General features: G+C 53.6%; 1 protein-coding gene across 3 annotated transcripts in view; it reads right to left on the bottom strand.

The window, feature by feature from the left end:
• Positions 1-20,259, bottom strand: part of PLEKHD1 (pleckstrin homology and coiled-coil domain containing D1) — a 31,039-nt gene that overhangs the window by 5,871 nt on the left and 4,909 nt on the right. For 2 of the 3 annotated variants that reach the window (XR_005079853.2, XM_037127117.2), the window contains exons 2-12: positions 16,586-16,679; positions 16,176-16,265; positions 15,870-15,973; positions 14,920-15,011; positions 13,905-13,957; positions 5,172-5,266; positions 3,664-3,757; positions 1,998-2,176; positions 1,318-1,450; positions 842-986; positions 317-466 (exon numbers count right to left, since the gene is read on the bottom strand). Coding sequence is in view for 2 of the 3 variants with exons in the window: in XM_037127117.2 (XP_036983012.1) it covers positions 317-466; positions 842-986; positions 1,318-1,450; positions 1,998-2,176; positions 3,664-3,757; positions 5,172-5,266; positions 13,905-13,957; positions 14,920-15,011; positions 15,870-15,973; positions 16,176-16,265; positions 16,586-16,679 (1,229 nt within the window). In the remaining variant the exon portion in view is untranslated. The remainder of the gene's footprint in view (positions 1-316; positions 467-841; positions 987-1,317; positions 1,451-1,997; positions 2,177-3,663; positions 3,758-5,171; positions 5,267-13,904; positions 13,958-14,919; positions 15,012-15,869; positions 15,974-16,175; positions 16,266-16,585; positions 16,680-20,259) is intronic. The other variant, XM_037127126.2, reaches the window with a different exon arrangement.

The following is a 20,259-nucleotide window of genomic DNA, read 5'->3' as shown; positions in this document are numbered from 1 at the left end:
GATGATGGCCCCACCAGCTTGTGAACAGCCCTTCCTCCACCAAGGCTTGGCCCTGTCCCCAGCCCCAGCCCACCTTCCTCACTCACTGCCTAACGTGGTAGTGCTGGGAAAACCCAGCCTCTTCCCATGCATGGGCTCCCCTAGTCCTGGGAAAAAACCCAAGGCTGGCAGACCAGGTTCAAGGCCACACTGGCTGGCCTCAGAGCTGGGCCGGCCCTCCCCACTCTGCCGTCTGTACTCTGCCCTCTTCCTGCCTTGTCACTGATGGCCTATGACTATCGCCATCCCATCAGGGCACACAGACGCCCACACTCACTGTCATTCCAGGTGGTGCTGGACCGGCGCCGGTGGAAACGGCAGCTCTTGATGCGGCGAGTGGCTGCCTTGTGGATGTACACGGCGTTCTTCATGATGACTGGCATCTTGGCCTCCAGCTCTGCGTTCCGGATGCACTCCTCGAAGAACCCTGCGTGGAAGTTCCATTGCACCCTCCACTCCCACCCCGTTCCACCCCGCCCCTCCCAGGTTCCCAGGTGCCAGGAGAGTGAGAAACTCACTGACCCCATCCCTTGGGAAGCCAGCGCCACCTGCTGGGCAGAGCAGAACTGCAGGCTTTTCCCTCCCGCCCCTATAGGAGGTCCAACAGCCAAAAAGGAAGCAGCGCCAAGGAAGGAGATGCCTGCAGGCAGGATTCTGGAGAAACTCCATCAATATATAGAACATCCAATGCACAGCAGGCTCTGTGTGGGGCTCTAGGCTCTGTTCCAGGTTCCATGGGACTGGACTTGGCTGCGGCCGAGCTCCAGGGCTGAGGGGCCGGGCACTAGAGGGCAGGGCTTACTTTTCAGATGGCTCACGTCAGCCCGCATCCTCTCCTCCTTCTCCTTGTTCCGCACCTTGGAGTTGAGCCCTTGCTCCAGGCTCCTCAGGGCCGCCTCGGCCTCCCGCAGACGTCTCTCCAGGTCCATACGGACCTTCACCTCGGCCTGAAGGGAGAGGGAAGGAGAGAGATATGGGGTCCTGGGCAGCAGTTGCCACCTGCCCTGGAAGCCTTCCCTGATCACCCCCAGTTAAAGTGGGCTCTCTCGTCTTTGCATGTGGATGGAAGCTACCACCTCCGGCCTTGTGTCTTAAACCCTTGACCAGATGGCCTGGACTCGGCTGTACATGGGGCAATGATGCCCCACAGAAGCAGCAGGCCCGCTGCTTCTCCTCAGGGTGGCCTGCCCCTGGCTGCTCAGGTCAGCAGAGAGCATTCAGGTAGCTGCCAGGTGATGTGCAGGGCTGTGAGGGAAGTCTCCAGGTGAGAGAAGGCACCTTGAGCTCCTGCTCAGCCTGCTGCTTCTGTGCCGTCAGCTCCTGCAGCGAGTTCTGCAGCGCCTGGGACTGGCTGGAATAGAATTCACGCTCCTCCTCCAGGGCCCGTGAGCGCTCCTCGTTCTCCTTCATCCTGCCCGGGGGGAAAAGGCCCTCGGTCAGGCCCTCACCCAGGATTTCCAGGGGCAATTTGCCCCTCATAGGCAGGCCTGGCTAGAGAAGCCCTGAGACCCAGGCTTCAGGAGCCCCTGAACGTTTGGGGTCCTGTCACCCAGCTGAGGAGAGGAGTACAGTCTTAGAGTCAGAAGATCTGAGTCCTGCACTGAGGCCTCGTTGGTTCTGTGACCTTAGGAAAGTGCTATAACCCCTCCATGGCTCAGTTTCCTCCTCGCTAAAAAGGGGCTAAGAGGGCCTTCCCAGCAGGCCACAAAGCAGAGCTAGACGGACCTAGTGACTGTCAGGATGGCACGCACCATCCCAAGAGACAACAATGCAGTCGGTTCTGGGTAGTGAAAGTTCTATTTCCATTTGCCTGGTGGGAAAACTGAGTCCCAGGCAAAAGAAAGCGAGTGACCTATCTGGGCAATGGCAACTAGAACCCAAAAGTCCAGGTGCCCAGTTCAAGGACAAGTACTGCTCACCAAAGTCAATCATGACCTCGAGGGCCCCGGGCTCCTCACCGCTTCTCTGCCAGGAGCTTCTCCTCCAGGAGCTGCTGCATCTTCTCCTCGATCTGCCTCAGGTTGCTATGGAGACCCTCATCGGGAGAGGGCTGCTCACTCTGACTGGCCAGCGTCTGCAGTTGGTTCTCATTCTCCTCCAGCATTTGCAGGGTCTTCTTCTTCTCTATGGAGAGCTCCTGGCATGGAGGGAGGGAGAGAAGAGAAAGAGCCTAATTTAGGTTCTGCACCGTGGCTGCCTCAGCTGCCTCCCAACTCCAGGAGTGAGACTCTCCACTGGGATGCCCTCTGTGAGGCCCACCTGCCATATCTTCATTCTTCCCTTGAGTTCAAAGGCCAACCAAGATCTTGCTCACAACAAGGCAAGGTTACCCCTCCATCAAGGGAATCAAAGAGGAGCCCAGTGAGGCTTCCCAGGGAGGCGGCACCTACTACAGCCAGGGCCCAAGACACAAGGGCACCATGACCTTCTGGGGTTCTTGTCCCTCCAGGGGCAAGTGTGTTGGGGTCACGTGATAAACCCCAACAGGACCAGACTGGAGACAGTTTGTGTTGTCCCCGCTTATCAGACTGGGATCTTGCACTACACAGGAATTCTGGGGCTGAAATATCCATGGAAACCCCTCCCACGATGTGAACTGGAAAAAGATAAACAAGTAAAGGCACCACAAACAAAGCCCCAGTCAGTCAAGCAAGAACAGAATCCCTTGCGCTCTGCCAGGCAGTTCATGAACGCAATAAACACTACGCTCTCCAGGACACGCCAAGCTCACTTTAAGTGCTGAGCTTGGAAAAACCTTAGGACTCAGCCTAGTGAAGTTCACAGTTTGGAAAACACAACCTAGTGGTGTGTTAAGTGCCATAACAGATGTACAAAATGCCAGGGGAGCCCAGAGTGCAGGCCAAATTTCTGCTGTGAAAAGTCAGGGAAGCTTGACCACAGTAACATCTAAGCTAAGCCTTAGAAGGATGACAGAGTTCTCAAGGCAGAAGAGAGGTGAAAGACATTCGGAGTAGAAGGGACAGGCCAAGCAAAGGTGTGGAGGATGAGAGAGCTTGGCTTCCTCAGGGCATGTGAGCTCAGTGGTTTGGAGTAGGGGATGGGGTGTCTTTGTTCAGGGTGTGGAAGGGCAGCAGAGGGCAACAGGAGAAGAGAGGCTGGCGCCAGAGTTTGCCCTTGCGTGCCATGCTGCAGAGTTGGCACTTTGTCCTTGCCACGTGCCTTATCATCCCCTTCCCAGTTTCTGTGGTATCACATGGAGGTGACCCGAGAGTTGATTTCCCTTTGTGCTCAATTTTGCCCTGGAGTAGCTAAGTGAATGAGCCACAAGAAGGAAGTGGTGAGAGGCCCTGCTACCCACCCTAATCGATCCTCCATCTGGTGTAAAAATATAAGCACTGAAGAAGGTGGATTTCCTGAGGCTACGGTCATAGCAAGGGCAAACTTGAATTTGCCCTTCTGAGTCCTGCTATGGGCCTCATAAGTCGGCTGAAATTCCCAGTGGTCCACAGAGAGGAGACCCTTAGATCAGCACCACTTTGTGCCCTGTTTAGCTTTGCAGATGGCTCAGTAACTGGAGAAATACTGTTGGAAAAAAGACAGTACCATGTGGCCCAGCCAAGCAGCCAGCCCCCTGGTCAGCCAGCCCCACCAGTGGGCCCTCACCTCCAGCGTCTGCTGCAAGGACTCTGTGAGGTGCCTCAGCTCCTTCTTCTCTTGCTCCACCCCCTTGAGGCATCTTGCAGTCAGTTCTAGCTCCCTGCAGGGACAGAGGGCATGGATAAGGCAGTGCCCACCCTTCCCAGTTCCCTTCATACCAGGATAGCTTGTTTCGCCTCCCAGTACAGGTCGGTGGGGTCCTTGGAAGGCCAGCCCCTCTGCATGGCTGGTCAGGGACCTCGGGCTAAAGGAGGTCCCAGCTGAGTAAAGCTGAAGTCACGCACTTGTCAGTGGGGAGAAACCTAGGGCCACCCCACAGGCAGAGAAGTGCTGGGGGACCACAGGGGTCCTGGTCTCACCCCATCTTCCCTGGACAGTCCTTGCTAGAACCCACACTCACTCGGACATGGGACACAGCCGAGACCTTTCTCTGCAATGACAAACTCCTTGCTGTTTTGTTTGTTTGTTTGTTTTTCTCTTTTCCTTGCTGCTTTCTCAACAAGCCCGGGCCATCTCACACTTCCACATCTGGTTTCCCCTCCTCCTGCTTGGAGTGCCTTTCCCTGCTCTGGGCCAACTTTCCAAATCCATCTCCAAGGCCCAGCTCAGTCCAATCTCTGAGCCCATGAGGATTGTGCGTCTATTTTAATTCCTATAGCACAGGGAGTTTGCCCCACACCTCCTAGCACTCGGTCACATGTTATCATGTTGAGGTTTCCTGGGTGTGAGTCTGGTCTTCCCAGCCAAATCCTCAGGACAAGGACGAGTCTTCTATTCGGGGTTTGGCATAATCCTGGATGTGAGCGGGTGTTTGGGCTATTTATTTGGTAAGATTTCCTGAGCTTCTCCCTCCCCCAGTTATATATCTAATGACTAACTTTATAAGGCTGTTGCAGAAAAATCTTTCTGGGCTATCAGTGATGATCAATAGTGACGATGATGGTGACAACGATGCTGACCATTGATAACCACACCACCACCACCAACAGCACCCAGAGCGAGAGCCTCCAAATTCCTGGATAAGCTACATCAGCATGATCAAGGGAGCTTTTTAAAAATACAGACTTCTGGGATCTACCTGTAGGAGATTCTAATTCTGTGTAATTATAATGTGCCACTGGTTTGCAAGCCACACACAGGACTAAAGATCCCAAGGGACATCACTAGCCAGAACATGAAGGGACTGCGCAAGAAAGATGGGGTGTTGGGGATCTTGGCTAATGGAGCCTCCAGACCAGCTTGGTCCTGTCTGCCCTGGGGGAGCAGGGTTGGGTGGAGGCAGGAGGGCGTGTTGCTTAGGGCACGCCTGTCTGTCCCTGCCCCGGCCCCAGTGGCCAGAGGTGGCCCATCTGTTTGGGGTCTTAGCTTCTTCTTGGGCACACCCCAAGGCCTGGAGCATTGGGAAGAGAGACCAAACCAAGTCATCAGGTAGTGACGGTCCCCTGGGCGTGGTTTGTAGGTGCCCTCGCCCAGCTGCACCCTCCCCCCGGTCCCCTCCAGGGCACCACCACCACCTCTTGATCTGCTCCTGCTCCACTCTCAGCTCCTGCACCACCTCCTCGAACTGCTGCTTCTCAGCCTCCAGCACCTGGTTAAGGCGCTCGAGCTCCTGAAGAGAACGGAGAGGAGAGTCACGGGCACAAAGGGAACCTCCGCTGTGACCCAGGGGCCCTCCGGGATTCAGCAGGGTCTGGGGCCCACACTGGACCAAACTTGAAACTGAGTCCTGCGGGCACCTGGTCCCCTCAGTGACACACAGTGTCCACCAAACTGACATCTGTGGTGACCTGGGCTCACTTAAAACACACTTAGCAAGCTGAAGGCAGGGCTCAGGAACCATCCCAACATCACTTCCTGCGATCCATTATTCTGGACACCACTCACAGCCTAAAGCACGCTGGCTGACCCTCAAGCCCTGGAGGATAAAGTGGTAAGTGCATTTCCATTAGAGATCCCTGGAGCAACATTTACTGGAAGTGGCAAAAAAAAAAAAAAAGCCATTTTCAACCCCAAAGTCAGAGCATAAGAATTCTTTTTTCTCAAGGCATCTGCAAAGCAATGAGAGGAGGCGCGACAGCTTCCCCTACACTGAGCCCCCAGGCAACGGGGCAGCCAGAAAGTGCAGAGCAAGCTGGCCCAGGGGGCCAGGCCCCCCCCCCCCGGACTGCAGGCAAATGTGTGGGCCCCTTCGCCTGCGCCCTCCAGGGGTCCTGCTGTCCTGGGTTTCAACAGGGCAGGCGGTGGTGGGGGTATACATCCAGGGAAGCTCGGCTAGGAGCATTTTTGTGATGACTGCTTTGCCCCTCCGCATTTCACACTGTGGAAGGATACTACTTCTAGACCCACTTTCTTTCTCTTCTCCTAGTTCCAGATTAGATTCTCACTTTTTACCCGGGGGCTGTGCTCTCAGGGTTCATGGAAACCCCACCAAGAGGTGGGGCTGCCTGGAGGGAGGAGTCACCATTGGCTTGGAGGAGACAAAATACAAAAAAAGGGAAGAGATCCATTCCAAACCCCTCGTCCTCCTTTCCCGAACTTCTTACCCCCCAAAGTTGCTCCTTCTGTTTTGTTCTAAAGTTGCTCTTCCTTTCCCTTCAGGTCATTATTGGCACACTTGGTGTGGCTCACTAGTGGCCGCCACGAGGGCCACTCACTGGCATTCTGATACCCCTGCGGGCACAATGCAGGGGACAGGCTAAGGCCAATGGAACGTGAGCAGAAGTGTGTCACTTCCAGGCAGAGGCCTCCAAGAGGCAGGGCGTGACACCTGTGCTCCCTTGCCCCTGCCATGGCAGGTGCTGCGCGTGACGGGGGCTTCACTGGCCGGAATCCCTGAGAGGTCAGGTGGAGCTGAGCCCCCAGCTGACCCATGTCGCCACGTGAGAAAGGGACGTTTGCTGTTCAGAGCTACTAACATGTTGGAGTTACGCATTACTGCAGTAGACACAGCCATGTATGGACAGAATAGAAACTAAATGCAAATGTTATTCCTGTCTACCCTCCCCCTTTTAACTGACAGAAGAGTTGAGTTTCAAAAAGTTTGAAAACCTGGATTGTAATACATTCTCCAAAGCTGACACTTGGTGTTGCTAGTGATGATAACTTCCCTGTGGACTTCAATGAAAAAAACCGACTTATTTCCTCTCTCTGATGGCCTTTGCCTGCTTGGCAGGGCTGTTCAGGCGGCTGGGGAAGTTACGGGCTACAAGCAACCCTGAGCTTGGACTTGAAAAATCACACGGGCAGCTTGGCTCTCATAGGCACCTGGCTTCTGCTGCTTCAGGACAGATCGCCCCGGACCCAGACGGAGGATGCCACCCACGCCCCAGGGTCTCCTCCCTGAACAGTCCCTTTCTCCAGAACTCCAACTTACAAATGTTTCTCTGTACTTACCACGACACTGGGATGTCTTTTTGTAATTGAAAATAGGAGAAAGTAAATTATTAAAATGCCATGGAAATGTCCATACATTCCTGGTAAGAGTGTAAATTAGGTACAAATTTTCTGAAAAGCAAGTTGACAACAGGCATCAGGAGTCTTGAAGCCTATTGCCCTTTAAGTCAGTAATTCACCTACAGGATTCTCTACAGAAATATTTAGAAAAGTAGACCAGGACTGACATACAAGTCACCTCTTGCACACCCCCAACTGGGGCCCTGGCCCGCAACCCAGGCATGTGCCTTGACGGAATTGAACTGGTGACCTTTCAGTTCGTAGGCCAGCACCCAATCCACTGAGCCACACCAGTCAGGACAGAATAACGCATTTTTAAAAACACTGAAATTAAACACAGAAGTTGACAATAGCTGTCAACTGTCAACTGCAATTAAGGATAAGCTTGTTTTCCAAGTTTTCTACAAAGATCATGATTTCTACCATTAGGAAAAGGTTACATATTAGAGAAGAAAAAGAAAGACAATCTCCTTCCTGGTTGCTCGCTTCTTTTGCACCTTTCACTTCCCCTCTATGGCTCTTAAATGAAGCTGATGTCCAAGTACAGCTGATTAGAGTGAAACCCTCAACCTATAAACATGGAGCAGCCAGAACCTCCTGTTCCTGCAGCTCAGGATAGTCCGAGTGTTTGCGGTGACCTTGCCACAGACTGAGGACAACCAAGACCTCTTCAGCTAAAGCCTTTCTTCCCACACAGCATTGTTCTCCTGACTAGTGGGCTTGACTAAAGTTGCAGGAGCATGAGGTTGGAAAAGAGACACTAGACGGCAATTTTCAGCTCAGTGAAAGGAAGAACTTTCAAATAATGCAGCAATAATGCAAAGGCAACCTCTGGAGGGAGTGAGTTGTACATCACAGAATCAGGATCAACATCCACCAGAAAGGTCAGCAAAGAGCCCTACTTTGAAGTGGGAGGTACTTTCCGACTCCAAGAGTCCGTGTTCCAGCTGGAGCACCTGGGTGGCCAGAACCCTGCCTGACTGGCCCTGGGCATTTCTGATTTCCCATGTGGCTGCCTATGCGCGAGGCTGTGCCCTCACAGTTTGGCCAGAAAAGAAAATAATGGCAGGCTGCCCTCCTCCAGGGAGTGAGGGAAATGAGGCCACAGGGAGCCAGGGACACCAGAGGGACCTGGAATGAAAAAGCACATGGTCTTCTGGCCTCGGGCAGAGGAGCCCAGGATGGCTGCCCCCGCACTCTCTGCCCATGCCCCGGAGTCCTGGCCCTGTCTGCCCGCGGGGGCTGTCACGGCTGCACCATCACACAGCACACGTCTGCATGGAACTTGCCAGTCCACTGAGTGCTCCCCTGCTTTCTATTTCACTAAGCCTCACAGCAGCTGGGAGCTAGGTGGGCACAGCCATTACTCTTATCGGAGCAGCACAGGTGGAGAACCTGAAGGTCCGGGAGGCTTACTCGTCCAAGGCCACACAGGCAGCAGTAGAGTTGACACGCCAACCTGGGGCTCCTGACCGCAGACCCTGAGTCTGCCTTTAGGCCCAGCAGCTTCTGGAGACCAGAGAATCTCCATCTCATCACTGGGCCATTGTCCCAAATGCCCTTTTAAGTTGCACAAGGCACACCCAGACAATCTCCATGACCTGAAGTGGGGAGGGTTAAAGTGCAGGGGACAGGCAGACCCCTTATACGAATGATTAAGTTGAGTAAGGAAAAACCTGGACGGAATGACTCAGTGAGTTCTATTCCTGATCTGGAGCAGCTGGCACGGGCCGAGGGCCTGGGCACAGTCCCCTCCCTCCTGCCAGCCCAGGGCAGCCTTCACCTCGGCAACCAGCTGGGCCCCAGTGAGTCTCACTCACATTTTATACCAACCCCCCCTCAAAGAGGGAGTTCAAGCTGACAGGCACCCCTCCTTCCGAGTGCTACGGCTTTCGGTGAGGCCTGTGTGCGGTGGGTCTCCACTGTCCTCATTTCTGGCTAAAGACCTAGATAGAGTGTCTAAATTTTCCTCCGGCGGACTGCTGCCCCAGATTCAGCCTCTCTGATGGATAAGGCTGTCTGTCTTCCTGCCCGTGGCTGTCTGTCACTCCATCCCACCCCCTGGCTTCCTGAGTTACCTGTCTTTAAGTCACTGATAATGCACTGGAAGTCTCACTTCTCAAAATGTGCAGAACTGTAGAAAAACTGACCGAAACGCTAGAACGAGAACCCGGAGACACAGGGGCTCGAACGCTGCCGACGCCAAGCCCGTCCTCAGACCCACGCGGTCCTAACGCAAAACCGCTCCACAGGCTTGGTTTGGGAGCTCTGTCTGTTTGGGTTTAGACTTTTAAATTGTTAACTGGAAAAATGATTCCGAAGTCCGCCAGGAGAATAAATGAGCAAGAATATCTGATAAAAATTTGGAAGAAGAAAAATGAGGGTAAATTGTCCTACTGAATTAAAGTCAAGATGTAATGCAAAATTATAAGAATCAAAAATGTTCATTCCAAACTTCTGGCCAAGATGGAGGCGAAGGTGGAAACACTGTACCTCCTCGCACAACCAAGTTTAAAGACAACAAAGATTTCGTAATAATAACACAACCAAAACAGACAGAAAATTGAACTGTACCGAAGTCTGACAACAACTAACTGTTCAGACCAGTAAGAGGGGTGGAGTCAGCAGCTGGCGGAGCGGGGTCACTCAGGAAAAAGCACCCTGACCAACCCAGGCACACAGGTGGCAGTTGGCAGATCCCAGGCGTGGGGTGGCAATGGGCAGACCCAGTGAGGGTGCAAGGCTGCTGACTGACCCCGGTCACACATTCACGTGCAGATAAACCAGGCAAAGGAGCGAGCAGTGAGACAGACCACACAACCCAGGGCCCCAGCAAGGAGAATTAAAGCCTAAAAGCACCAATTAGAAAAACTTTTGGGGGTCAAGGTGCTGGGAGAGGATCCCAGGCTCACAGACAGTTCGTTGGAGAGACCCTCAGGGACCTGGAGGGTGCACAAGCCCACACACCCAAGAAACAGCACCAGAAGGGCTTAGTTTGTTTGTGGGAAATGGCAGAGGGGACTGAAATCCAAGAGAGAGCGAAACAAACGCCATTGGCTCTGACCCCGCCCCCACATACAGCGTCACAACCCGGTGAGCTGGGTTGCCCCGCCCTGGTGAACATCTAAGGATCCTCAACTCATACATAACAGGCACAAACAGACCAAAACATTATGCTCAAGAAGAAGAACAGTTCAAAGCCCCAGAGCCAATACTTCTAAGCGACCAAGAGATAGCCAACCTATCAGATGCACAGTTCAAAACACTGGTGATCAGGATGCGCACAGAACTAGTTGATTTTAGTCACAAATTAGATTAAAAAAATGAAGGCTACACTAAGTGAAATGAAGGGAAATGCACAGGAATAGAGATGGGAAGGAAACTGGAACTAAAATCAAGGGAGTGGACCAGAAGGAGGAAAAAAAATGACCAAACAGAAAACGACGAAGAAACAAGAATTCAAAGAAATGAGAAGAGGCTTAGGAACCTCCAGGACATCTTTAAACGTTCCAACATCTGAATTATAGGGGTACCAGAAGGGGAAGAGGAACAGCCACCAGTGGAAAACTTATTTGAACAAATAATAAAGGAGAACTTCCTCAATCTGGCAAAGGTAATAGACTTCCAGGAAGTCTAGGAAGATCAGAGAGTCCCAGTGAAGTTGGACCCAAGAAGGAACACACCAAGGCACGTCATAATTACATTAGCCAAGAGTAAAATGAAGGAGAGAATCCTAGAAGCAGCAATAGATAAGGGGGCAGTCATCTACAAAGGAGTGCCCATAAGACTGTCAGAGGATTTCTCAAAAGAGACCTCGCAGGCAAGAAGGGGCTGGAAAGAAGTATTCCAAGTCATGAAATCCAAAGACCTACATCCAAGATTGCTCTGTCCAGCAAAGCTTTCATTTAGAATGGAAGGGCAGATAAAGTGCTTCTCAGACAAGGTCAAATTCAAGAAGTTCATCATCACCAAGCCCTTACCTATTATATGAAATGTTAAAGGGACTTATCTAAAAAAAGGAAGATAAAAAATATGAATAGTAAAAGGACAGCAAACTCACAGTTATTAACAACCACACCTAAAACAAAAGCAAACTAAGCAGACAGCTAGATCAGGAGCAGAACCATAGAAATGGAGATCACACAGAGGGTTAGCAACAGGGGAGTGGGAGGAGAAGAAGTGGGGAGAAGGTACAGAGAATAAGTAGCACAGACGGTAGGCAGAAAATAGACGGGGGGAGGGCAAGAATAGTAGGGGAAATATAGAATCTAAAGAACTTGTGACACATGGACATAAATAAAGGGGGGGAATTGTGGGGGAGGGGTGTGCAGGATCAAAGGGAATGAAGGGGGGAATGGGGCAACTGTAATGGCATAATCAATAAAATATACTTTAAAAAATAAAATAAAATAAAAACGTTGGCTCAAAAAACAGAAGTGCATTCCACCCTGACTGGTGCAGCTCAGTGGATTGAGTGCTAGTCTGCAAACTGAAAGGTCACTGGTTCAATTCCCAGTTGGGGCACATGCCTGAGTTGTGGGCCAGGTCCCCAGCTGGGGGGTGCAAAAGGTAACCAATCGATGTATCTCTCGCACATTAATGTTTCTCTCCTCTTTCTCCCTCCCTTTCCCTCTTTCTAAAAATAAACAAATAAAATCTCTTTTAAAAATGTCCATTCATTGTTAAAGGGTCTTATCCAAGAAGAAAAAAAGATTAAAAATACCAACAATAAAAATGGGAACAAATACACATCTATCAACAATTACTTCAAATGCAAATGGATGAAATGTCCCAGTGAAAAGACACATGGAGGCCGAATGGATAACAAAGCAATATCCTCATATCCACTGTCTACAAGGGACTCACTTCCGAGCGAAAGACACGCACAGGCTAAAAGTAAAGGGACAGAAACAGATGCGTCCTGCAAATGGAAACAGACAAACAAAAATCGGGGGTAGCAATAATTATACCAGACAAAAATAGACTTTAAAACAAAGAGACGAAGGAGGACCTAGCAATTCCATTTCTGGGTATTTATCCAAAGCAACCCAAGGCACTAAATCAAAAAGACAACCATATGTTCACTGTAGTATTCTTTACAGTAGCCAAGATATGGACGCCACCTAAGTGTCCGCGAATAGATGAACGGATAAAGAAGTGGCGCATGCGCACAACAGACTATGACTCAGCCACGAAAAAGGATGAACTCTTGCCACCTGCAACAGCATGGTGGACCTAGAGGGGCTGTGCTGCGTGAGATGAGTCAGGAAGAGGAAGACAAGGGCCAGATGAATTCACTTATACGTGGAATCTAAAAAATGAAATAAATGAGCAAGCAGAACACAAACAGACTTGTAGATACAGAGAACATTTTAATAACTGCCAGATTTGGCAGGGGAGGGAGTCGGGGAGTGGGTGAAAAAGGTGAAGGGATGAAGGAGTGAAGATTGGTAGTTACAGACAGTCTGGGTACGTAAAGCACAGCACAGGGAATGTACTTAGTACTATAATAAGTATGTACGGTGTCAGATGGGCACAGGATTTATTGGGATGATCACCTAGTAAGTTATATAATGTCTAGTCACCGGGTTGTATACCTGAAACTAATATATTATTGTCCATCAACTACAACTGAAAAATTAAAAGATATTTCAACTGAAAAAAAGTCCATTCATAGAGTCATTCCACAAACATGTACGAAGTGCCAGACCTGGGCCAGGGGCTGTGCCGGGCCCTGCGACCATCTGGGGTGCCACGGGGACATGGCCCGAGGACCTATTTCCTAGCCCAGTAAGTGGTGGCTCGGAAGGGTGAGCAGTGAGCACGCGTCAGGTCGGGAGGCAGGCAGGAGGCAAGGCTGCTGCCCCTGCCCTGGGCCTCACCTGGGAGAGGACAGGGAAGAGCAACCAGGCAAAGGGCAGTGGCCTCCCTCTGTGGGCTTCACTGGGCAAGCCACTCTGCAGCTTTGGGCCTCAGGCGGGTCACGTGCAAGATGGGCCCATAATTAGTTACGACATTGACTGTGATACTAACAAACACAGATATCCACTAAGCGTGTGTTCCATGCCAAGCGTTTTACATTTAACATTAATCCCCACAACACCCCTAGTTAGACGGGTTCAGTTATTATCCCCATTGTTCATGTGACAATGTTGGTGTTCAGAGAGGTCACACGACCACAGTGCAGCTCCCGGGCTGTACTGCAAACCACCACCCTCATCTGCCACCTGGGGGATGCCATGACAGAACAGGCAAGGCCCAGCGCTGCGTGGACAGTCCAAAGAAAGTGGACTTCAGTGACTCCCCACCGCCAATGCTCGGCCCCCCTGCGACTTGTACTATCGACATTTACAGAAGGGACCTGGAAGATAAACCAACTCCCTCACCCTACAGGTGCCAGAAACCCCTCTATAAATCATTCAGGCCATCCCAGCCTCCTGTGAATATCACCAGCGGCAAGCAGCTTATTACCCACCAACACAGTTAACGCTGGGATGGTTCATTCTCTAGAAGGTGGCCACCTACCCTTTATACTTTGCTCCCTGGGGCTGGCCAGAGGAAATACACTTCTTGCCAAGAAGCTACTGCAAATCTCAAGCACTGTCATCTCACTGGCCCTCCTGCTCCACCAGCCTGACTTTCCAGCTGGTTCTCTGGGTGTTCCGCTCCCCCACATCCTTCTCTCGTGCCAGAAACCAAGCCGTACGCCTAGGCTGTCCAGGGCCCCCAGAGTGGGGGTAGGGGGTGGGCATGGGGAAGGGTGGCGATTTTGAGCAGCCTCCGTGGGCACCTACCTCTCTCTGCTCCCTCTGCAGGCAGAGTTCTTCAGTCTCTTCCATCAGCTTGTCTGCCAAAGCGAGCACACACACACTCCATGAAAAACTCACTCTAGATCCGGTCGCAAGGGGTTGGTGCCTCGGTCACCTCTGTCACCCTCAGCTTCTCCTAAGGGGAAGAGGTCAGCACGGCCGCACCAGGCCAGCCAGAGGGTGGGACCAGCGCCTGGTGATGGGAGCTGCTACCCTCCTTTCCAGTCACTGTCCCTGCTTTGTGCATGCACAAGTCAGGGATGGTCTTATCCTCCGGAGTGCAAGTGAGTCTCTGCAGCGCCAGGGGCTGCACGAGTGTCTGGCTGGTGCCGAAGGGCCATCCTGGGCAGAGAGTGGTGCCTCGAGCAGGCAGAGGGGAGCCCTGGGTATCTAAGGGGGTACAGGGAAGAGGGTCCCAGGCAAAGGACCAAACTCCAGACTCAGCTTCTTTCCAAAACAGCATGTTAACCAGCCAGTGAGGGGCACCAGGGCCTGGAACCTTGAGGTCAGGTTTAAAGCGGGCTGTGGTGTGACAGCCAGAGGCAAGCCAGGACCTGGGGGCCCAGGGCAGGCGAACAACAGAACAACATCAACTCCATTTTTGGACCCCTTACTTCATGCTTGATGCAAGGGCTCACAGGCGTTTTCTCACGTAACTCCATCCCCACGCCACCTCCAACAGCTCAGGGCTATTCCTGTCCCCAGTTTAAGGAAACTGAAGCTTAGAGAGGCTGTGCTGCCTAAAGACATACACAGCTGACAGATAAGGGACAAAACTGAGTCCAGAGCCCAGGCTCCTAACCAGCAGGCTCTCCTGCCTCCTGTCACGACGGTCAACAGGATGCTTATTAGAAAGCCCTCCAGGCTCCCAGCTGGTGTCTGGCTCCCCATAGCCTGCTAAGTCCTGCCCAGGACACCAACCTTGGTCCTCCAGCAAGCCTCTGGCCCACCAGGGCTACCACCAGGGAATCTCAGCTCCCAGCCTGCCCCTCCAGCCCACCTAAATACTCCTGCTTCTCCTTGGCCAACTGCAGCCCCTGAGCCTCCAGGCTTTTGATCATGGCTTCTCCCAGCTGGGCATTCTTCCAGGTCCTGGGGAGGGAGGGCAGATGGGACAGGATAGGAAGAAATACAGAATCGTGAAAACAGAAGGGTACGGAAGAAAGAGAATGTGAGTGTTTTGTACGTGCCTGTCCCTTCTCTCCAGAATCCCAGCTCGCATTCACCCTGGCACCCCGGGCTCTGGGCATGCCACCGGCCTTGATCGGTTACGGCCCTGGAGGCTGGCCCAGGCTGCAAAGTGGGCCATGTGGGCTGGGCCGACAGCACTTTTGGAGCAAAGAGGAGATCGCTTCCTGCTTGCTCTCTACAGCACTGAATGCTTCCCATGTGGCACATGGCCTGGCACAAGCGTGCACTCAGGGTTATTTGAACTAAAAGCACGACCCAGCTTGAGTAGGCAGGTGCCAGGACAAGGGTTTATGGGCAAATGAACTGTGTTGGGCTGGAGGTTTCTGTGATGGGCCCTGACTTACAAAGCTCTGCCTACACCAGGATTAATGGTGTGGCCTGGGGAGATGGGATGGGGCCGGGGAGGTAGCCCGGTCCTACCAGTGGGGCTGGATTCACTCTGAGGGCTGGAGACAAATGGTGTCCGTGCCTGCCACCTGTGACTTTAGACAAGCAAAGCTCGCTGTGCCTGATCAAGCTCACTTAGGAGACCTCTCCCAGATGCTCTAAGCCTGGCCTCTATCTCCTCTCGCCCAACCTAACCAACTCCCACAGCCAGGTCCTCAAAGAGGCCCAGACATTCTCGTCCCACCCTGACCTCTCCCTGCACCCTCAGTGCCCCCGGGATCCCACAAAGGGACAGGGAGATCAGGGTCAGCCCAGCCCGCACCCCTCCCCCCACCCCCTCAGGCTGCCCCCACCCCTGCTGGGAGCACTTACACCTTCCCTGACTCCTGCAGCATCTCCAGCCACTGCGTCTGCTCAAACTCAGACTCTGCCGCCAGCAAGATGTTCCCCTGCCAGGAAGAGGGGCCACGGTGCACCTGAGAGAAGGCCGTTCAGAGGACATGGAGGCCGCCCCAGGCCTCCACAGGCCCAGCCCTGCTCTCCCGGCTCACATCCTTATGCAGTGACACCCGTCGCCCCCACCCCCGCCACTGAAAGGGGTTGCCCTAGGGGCCCGGGGGTCCCAGAGAAGTTGCTCTGCCCCTGCCAAACCCAGGCTGAGACAACAGCTTTACTCACATGAAAGTCCTGGTGGGAGATTCTCATGGCGTAGGGCATGCTGGGCTCTTCCCTGGCCTCCACCAGGCAGCCGCCCAGAGGGATGACGCCCTGAGGAAGAACCAGAACAGGAGGCTCTCACCCCGCCCAGACCAGGTCACTCAAGGCCCGTGGGAGCCCTCAGCCAAAGCCCAGCGATGCTGGGGGCCCCAGGCTGAGAGCTGGACCACAGCTCTCCCAGGAGGGAGAGGCGGGGCCCCGGGGCTCCAGGGCTCCAGGGCACAGGAGGCTGGGGGCCCAGCCCAGAGGGGGCAGGGACTTTGTGCGCTAGGAAGGGTTTGTGCTCCAGACTCTTTCAGATCAGAAGACACAGCCTCCTACCCTAACAGAATACCCTCCCCCAACGTGGCCCTGGGGAGGGGCCCCCTCACCTTCGGATGTATATTGAAGTATTTATTGGTTTCAAAGCTCTTTTTTTCACTTTCCGAGTAGTAAAGAAGAAAGCTCTCTTTGATGATGAAAAACCTATAGCAGGAGGTGGACAGAGAGGGACAACAAGGAGAGAAGGGTGAGGTTCCTTGGGGGCCCTGCACTCACATGGGAAGCCCGTGGGGACACCAACTCATCCTCACCAACCCACATTCCACCTCTGAGCAAAGGCCTCAGCTGGCCAGCTGCCCACCGCCCCAGGCAGCCTGACCCTCGCACTGGTGGGCAGCTGAGGTGGGAGGCCCGCAGTAGCCCCCAGGGCTGGCTCCTCCATCCCTCTTGAGTCGCCACCCCTGGCACAGGGGGACATCTGCGCTACATCCTCCTGGATATCCTCGGCCCCTTGGGCCATTGTCTCCAGTGCCTTAGGGTCTTCCCCGGAAGGGGCGGGAAGGAAGGAGACACAAGGTTCCCAGATGAGTCCTCTGACAAGTGATCAGGAAGGCTGTCGGTCAAACGAAACATGGGAACCAGGCCCGTGGGGCCAGGCGTGCAGCCTGCGTGTGGCGTCTGCACCCCCTCTGCCCTCAGCCTGCTCCACAGCCTCCTTCTGAGACTCAGGTCGAACCTAGGACTTCTAGGCCCCTGGTGCTTTCTGACTGTTGGGGAGACAACAGCCTCAATGCCCAGACGTGGAGCACGGGGGACCCCCTGGGGACCACCTCAGGATTCATGGTCGGCATTGACGAGGATAAGATGACCCCCTTGAGCTGGGTGTCCCTTCCTCCTGGGGCCCCTGCTACTGCCACTGCTGAGCGAAGGGCCTGGGAGTGCTGGGAGCTGCAGGGAGCTGGAGCCGGCTCCGATGGGCTCCCAATAGCCACGGGGTGAGTCTCCTCTGCTCTGAGTTGGTGATATTGTGTTGGTAGCTTGCTATCAGTCACAGTGGAGTGTTTACAGCCATGAGCATCATCAGATGCCACAAAACACTGTTCCCCCTCCATGCCACCCTGAGACCCCACTGTTAACCACTGACCAGCACGCCCCTCGTGGCAGGGCTTGAAAAGCTGCTGGTCAGCAGTACTAAGTCAGCGAATCTCTGAGGGTTCCCCCAGCCCCCTGAACTTTTCTGAGGCCACAGCTGCTGCACGGATGGTCCCTGGGACTGCTGACAACTGCCATCTTGCCTCCCCCAGGAAAGCAACGCACACTTTGTCTTTTGGTGTGTGTCTCACGCCCACCCACGTTCTCCATTTACACTGACCCTCTCTGCCCAGCCAGACACCAAATGCCACTATGGACCTCAGAGGTGACATCCTGCTAAAACCAGCTCTCCCCAGGCCTTTCTGCCCACAGCGGGGAAAGAGCACAGGGACACCACCCTCGGCAGGATGGTGAGGACATTCTGGGCCCTCCAGCACCTGACCCCCACCCACCTTCTCAGCTTTCCCCCCACTTCTGCCCTTCAGCCTCTCTGCTCAGGTGAACACTGAGCTCACTGCTTCACCCCTCACTACATCCTACGGGATCCTGCAGAGACCAGGCAACACTCCCTGGAACGTCCTGCTCTCACCCCCAACCTGGCAGAACCCTTCTCAGCCCTGAGGGCCAGACCAGCCCATGATGCTGTCTGAGCTCCTTCTGCACCTGCTGACTGGGCTGGGCACTGGCACTTAGAGCCATGGCCACACCCCGTGTGCCCATCCTGTCCCAAGGATGACATCGGGGTCCTGGAGGACAGCCATGTCCACTCCATCCTGTGAGCTGAGGGAGACATCCCTGCCTATTTCAAAGAACCTCAGAGAGTCATTAGGAACACAGGCTTTGCATCCCAGAGACCTGCCATCTCTTACATGGGGGCCTTGGACAAGTGAGCTCACTCTGAGCTCAGTTCATTCGCCTGCAGAATGGGGGGCGATAACACCCACCTCAGCCGATCGTCCTGAGGATGGGAGGAGCGTGTGCTTTTCGCTCTGCCAGCCCGGCCGGAGCCGTGCATTCCCCACCCGCAGGAAAGCACGAGCCGGGCAGCTCAGGCGGCCCTGGGGCCCTGCTCCTCCCCTCCAGTGGTTTCCGACCTTCCGTTCTGGACTGAACTATGCCCCCGCACACAACTGATACGCGGAGCCCTCACTCCCAACCTGACCGTCTCCAGAGATGGGGTCTGTAAGAGGCACAGTAGGTCCTCCCTCAATGCTGTCAACAGGTTCTGCGACTTCAAACAAATTGACTTATAACAAAATTAATTTTACCATAGGCTAATTTATGTATATGAGTTAAGTACCTGTGGCCTCTCATCAACATTATAACATAGTGACATTGAACAAAACGACTTTATTCCAGGCCCTACCATGATAAGGATAGATGAGGCCCAACAGGGGGGCCGCAACCTAATGGCACTCTGGCCTTCTGCAAAAAGGGGGTGTTCCCTCTCCCTTGGACACAGAGGGACAGTGGGAAGGGGAGGGCCTGAGAGCCAGGAAGCGGATCCTTTCCAGCTGCCGACCATGCTGGCACCCTGACCTGGGACTTCCGGCCTCCAGAACAGTGAGCAAATGAACTTCTGTTGTTTGACTGAACGGTTTAACAGATGGTTACCATCTATGGTATTTTGTTATGGGAGGCTGAGCTGACCAAGACAAATACCTTCTTGCTTTCCTGACACTTCTGGAGCCTTTTCCCCTCCCAGGGCAAAGCACTGTGCCCGGGGCTTGGGGGTGGGGTGTGGCAGGCAGATGCCCACTAGGCAGGTGGGCAGGGAGAAGAGGGGCTGTGGAGTCCAGTGACCTCCATCCCTCCAGCTGCCGCCTCAGGCAAGCTCCCAGACTGGCTGAGCCTTCCCTTCCAAGTTCCTCTATAAAATGGGGGTGCGAGTATCTGTCCCTTGGGGTTGCTGTGGACATTCATTCACTGATTCAGCAAATGACCACCTCCTCCTTTCTGGGCCCTGCAGAGCTGGGCTGGCTACACAAGGGCTGGGTGGTCTCATGGGCAAGCTGGCGTGCTAAGTGCTGTATAAGTAGCAGAATATGTTATCTATGTAACTCTCTTGCAAGGTAGGGCTCTTTGATCCCATTGTACAGATGACAAAACTGAGGCTTAGAGGTGAAGTAGATTGTACAAGGTCACATAGGGCAGATGTGGAGCTGGGATTGCAACCCAGGGACAACAGTCCCAGCTCCTCCTTCCCACATGACACTGCCTAAGGGGCTGCTTCCTCTCTTGTGCTGGAACCTGGGTGGGAAGCAGATGGACCAGAGGCTGTAGGTATCAAGACGGAGGTCACTGAGGGTCAGAGCTCTGCCCCTCACCAGCAACGTGACCAGGGCAAGTCACTTCATCCCTGCAAGCCTCGGGTCCCTCGGTGTAACTTGAGGGTAATAATAGTACCTACATCTCTTAGTGTTGTCCAGATGATTAAATGAGTTTGTTCACACAAAGATTTAGAACACTGTGTGACACATGACAAATAATTCAATAAATACTTGGTTTTAGTAGTACTATTATTATTGGGCTCAGTATCCGCTGCGACCTCCCTTGACCTTTCTCATTTGTGTTTCCATGGCTCCTACCAGTGGGCGCTGCTGGCCGCTGCCCAGCTGGCGGCCTCCCTGTCCCCCAGGCACACGGCACTTTCCCTCCCTCTTGTCTGGAGCCCCTCCTTCCATCCAGGCCC

The sequence above is a fragment of the Artibeus jamaicensis genome, unplaced genomic scaffold, assembly GCF_021234435.1.
Source record: "Artibeus jamaicensis isolate MK-2021 breed Jamaican fruit bat unplaced genomic scaffold, CSHL_Jam_final contig_851, whole genome shotgun sequence".
NCBI lineage: Eukaryota > Metazoa > Chordata > Mammalia > Chiroptera > Phyllostomidae > Artibeus > Artibeus jamaicensis.
This window is presented reverse-complemented; position numbering and strand designations above follow the sequence as displayed.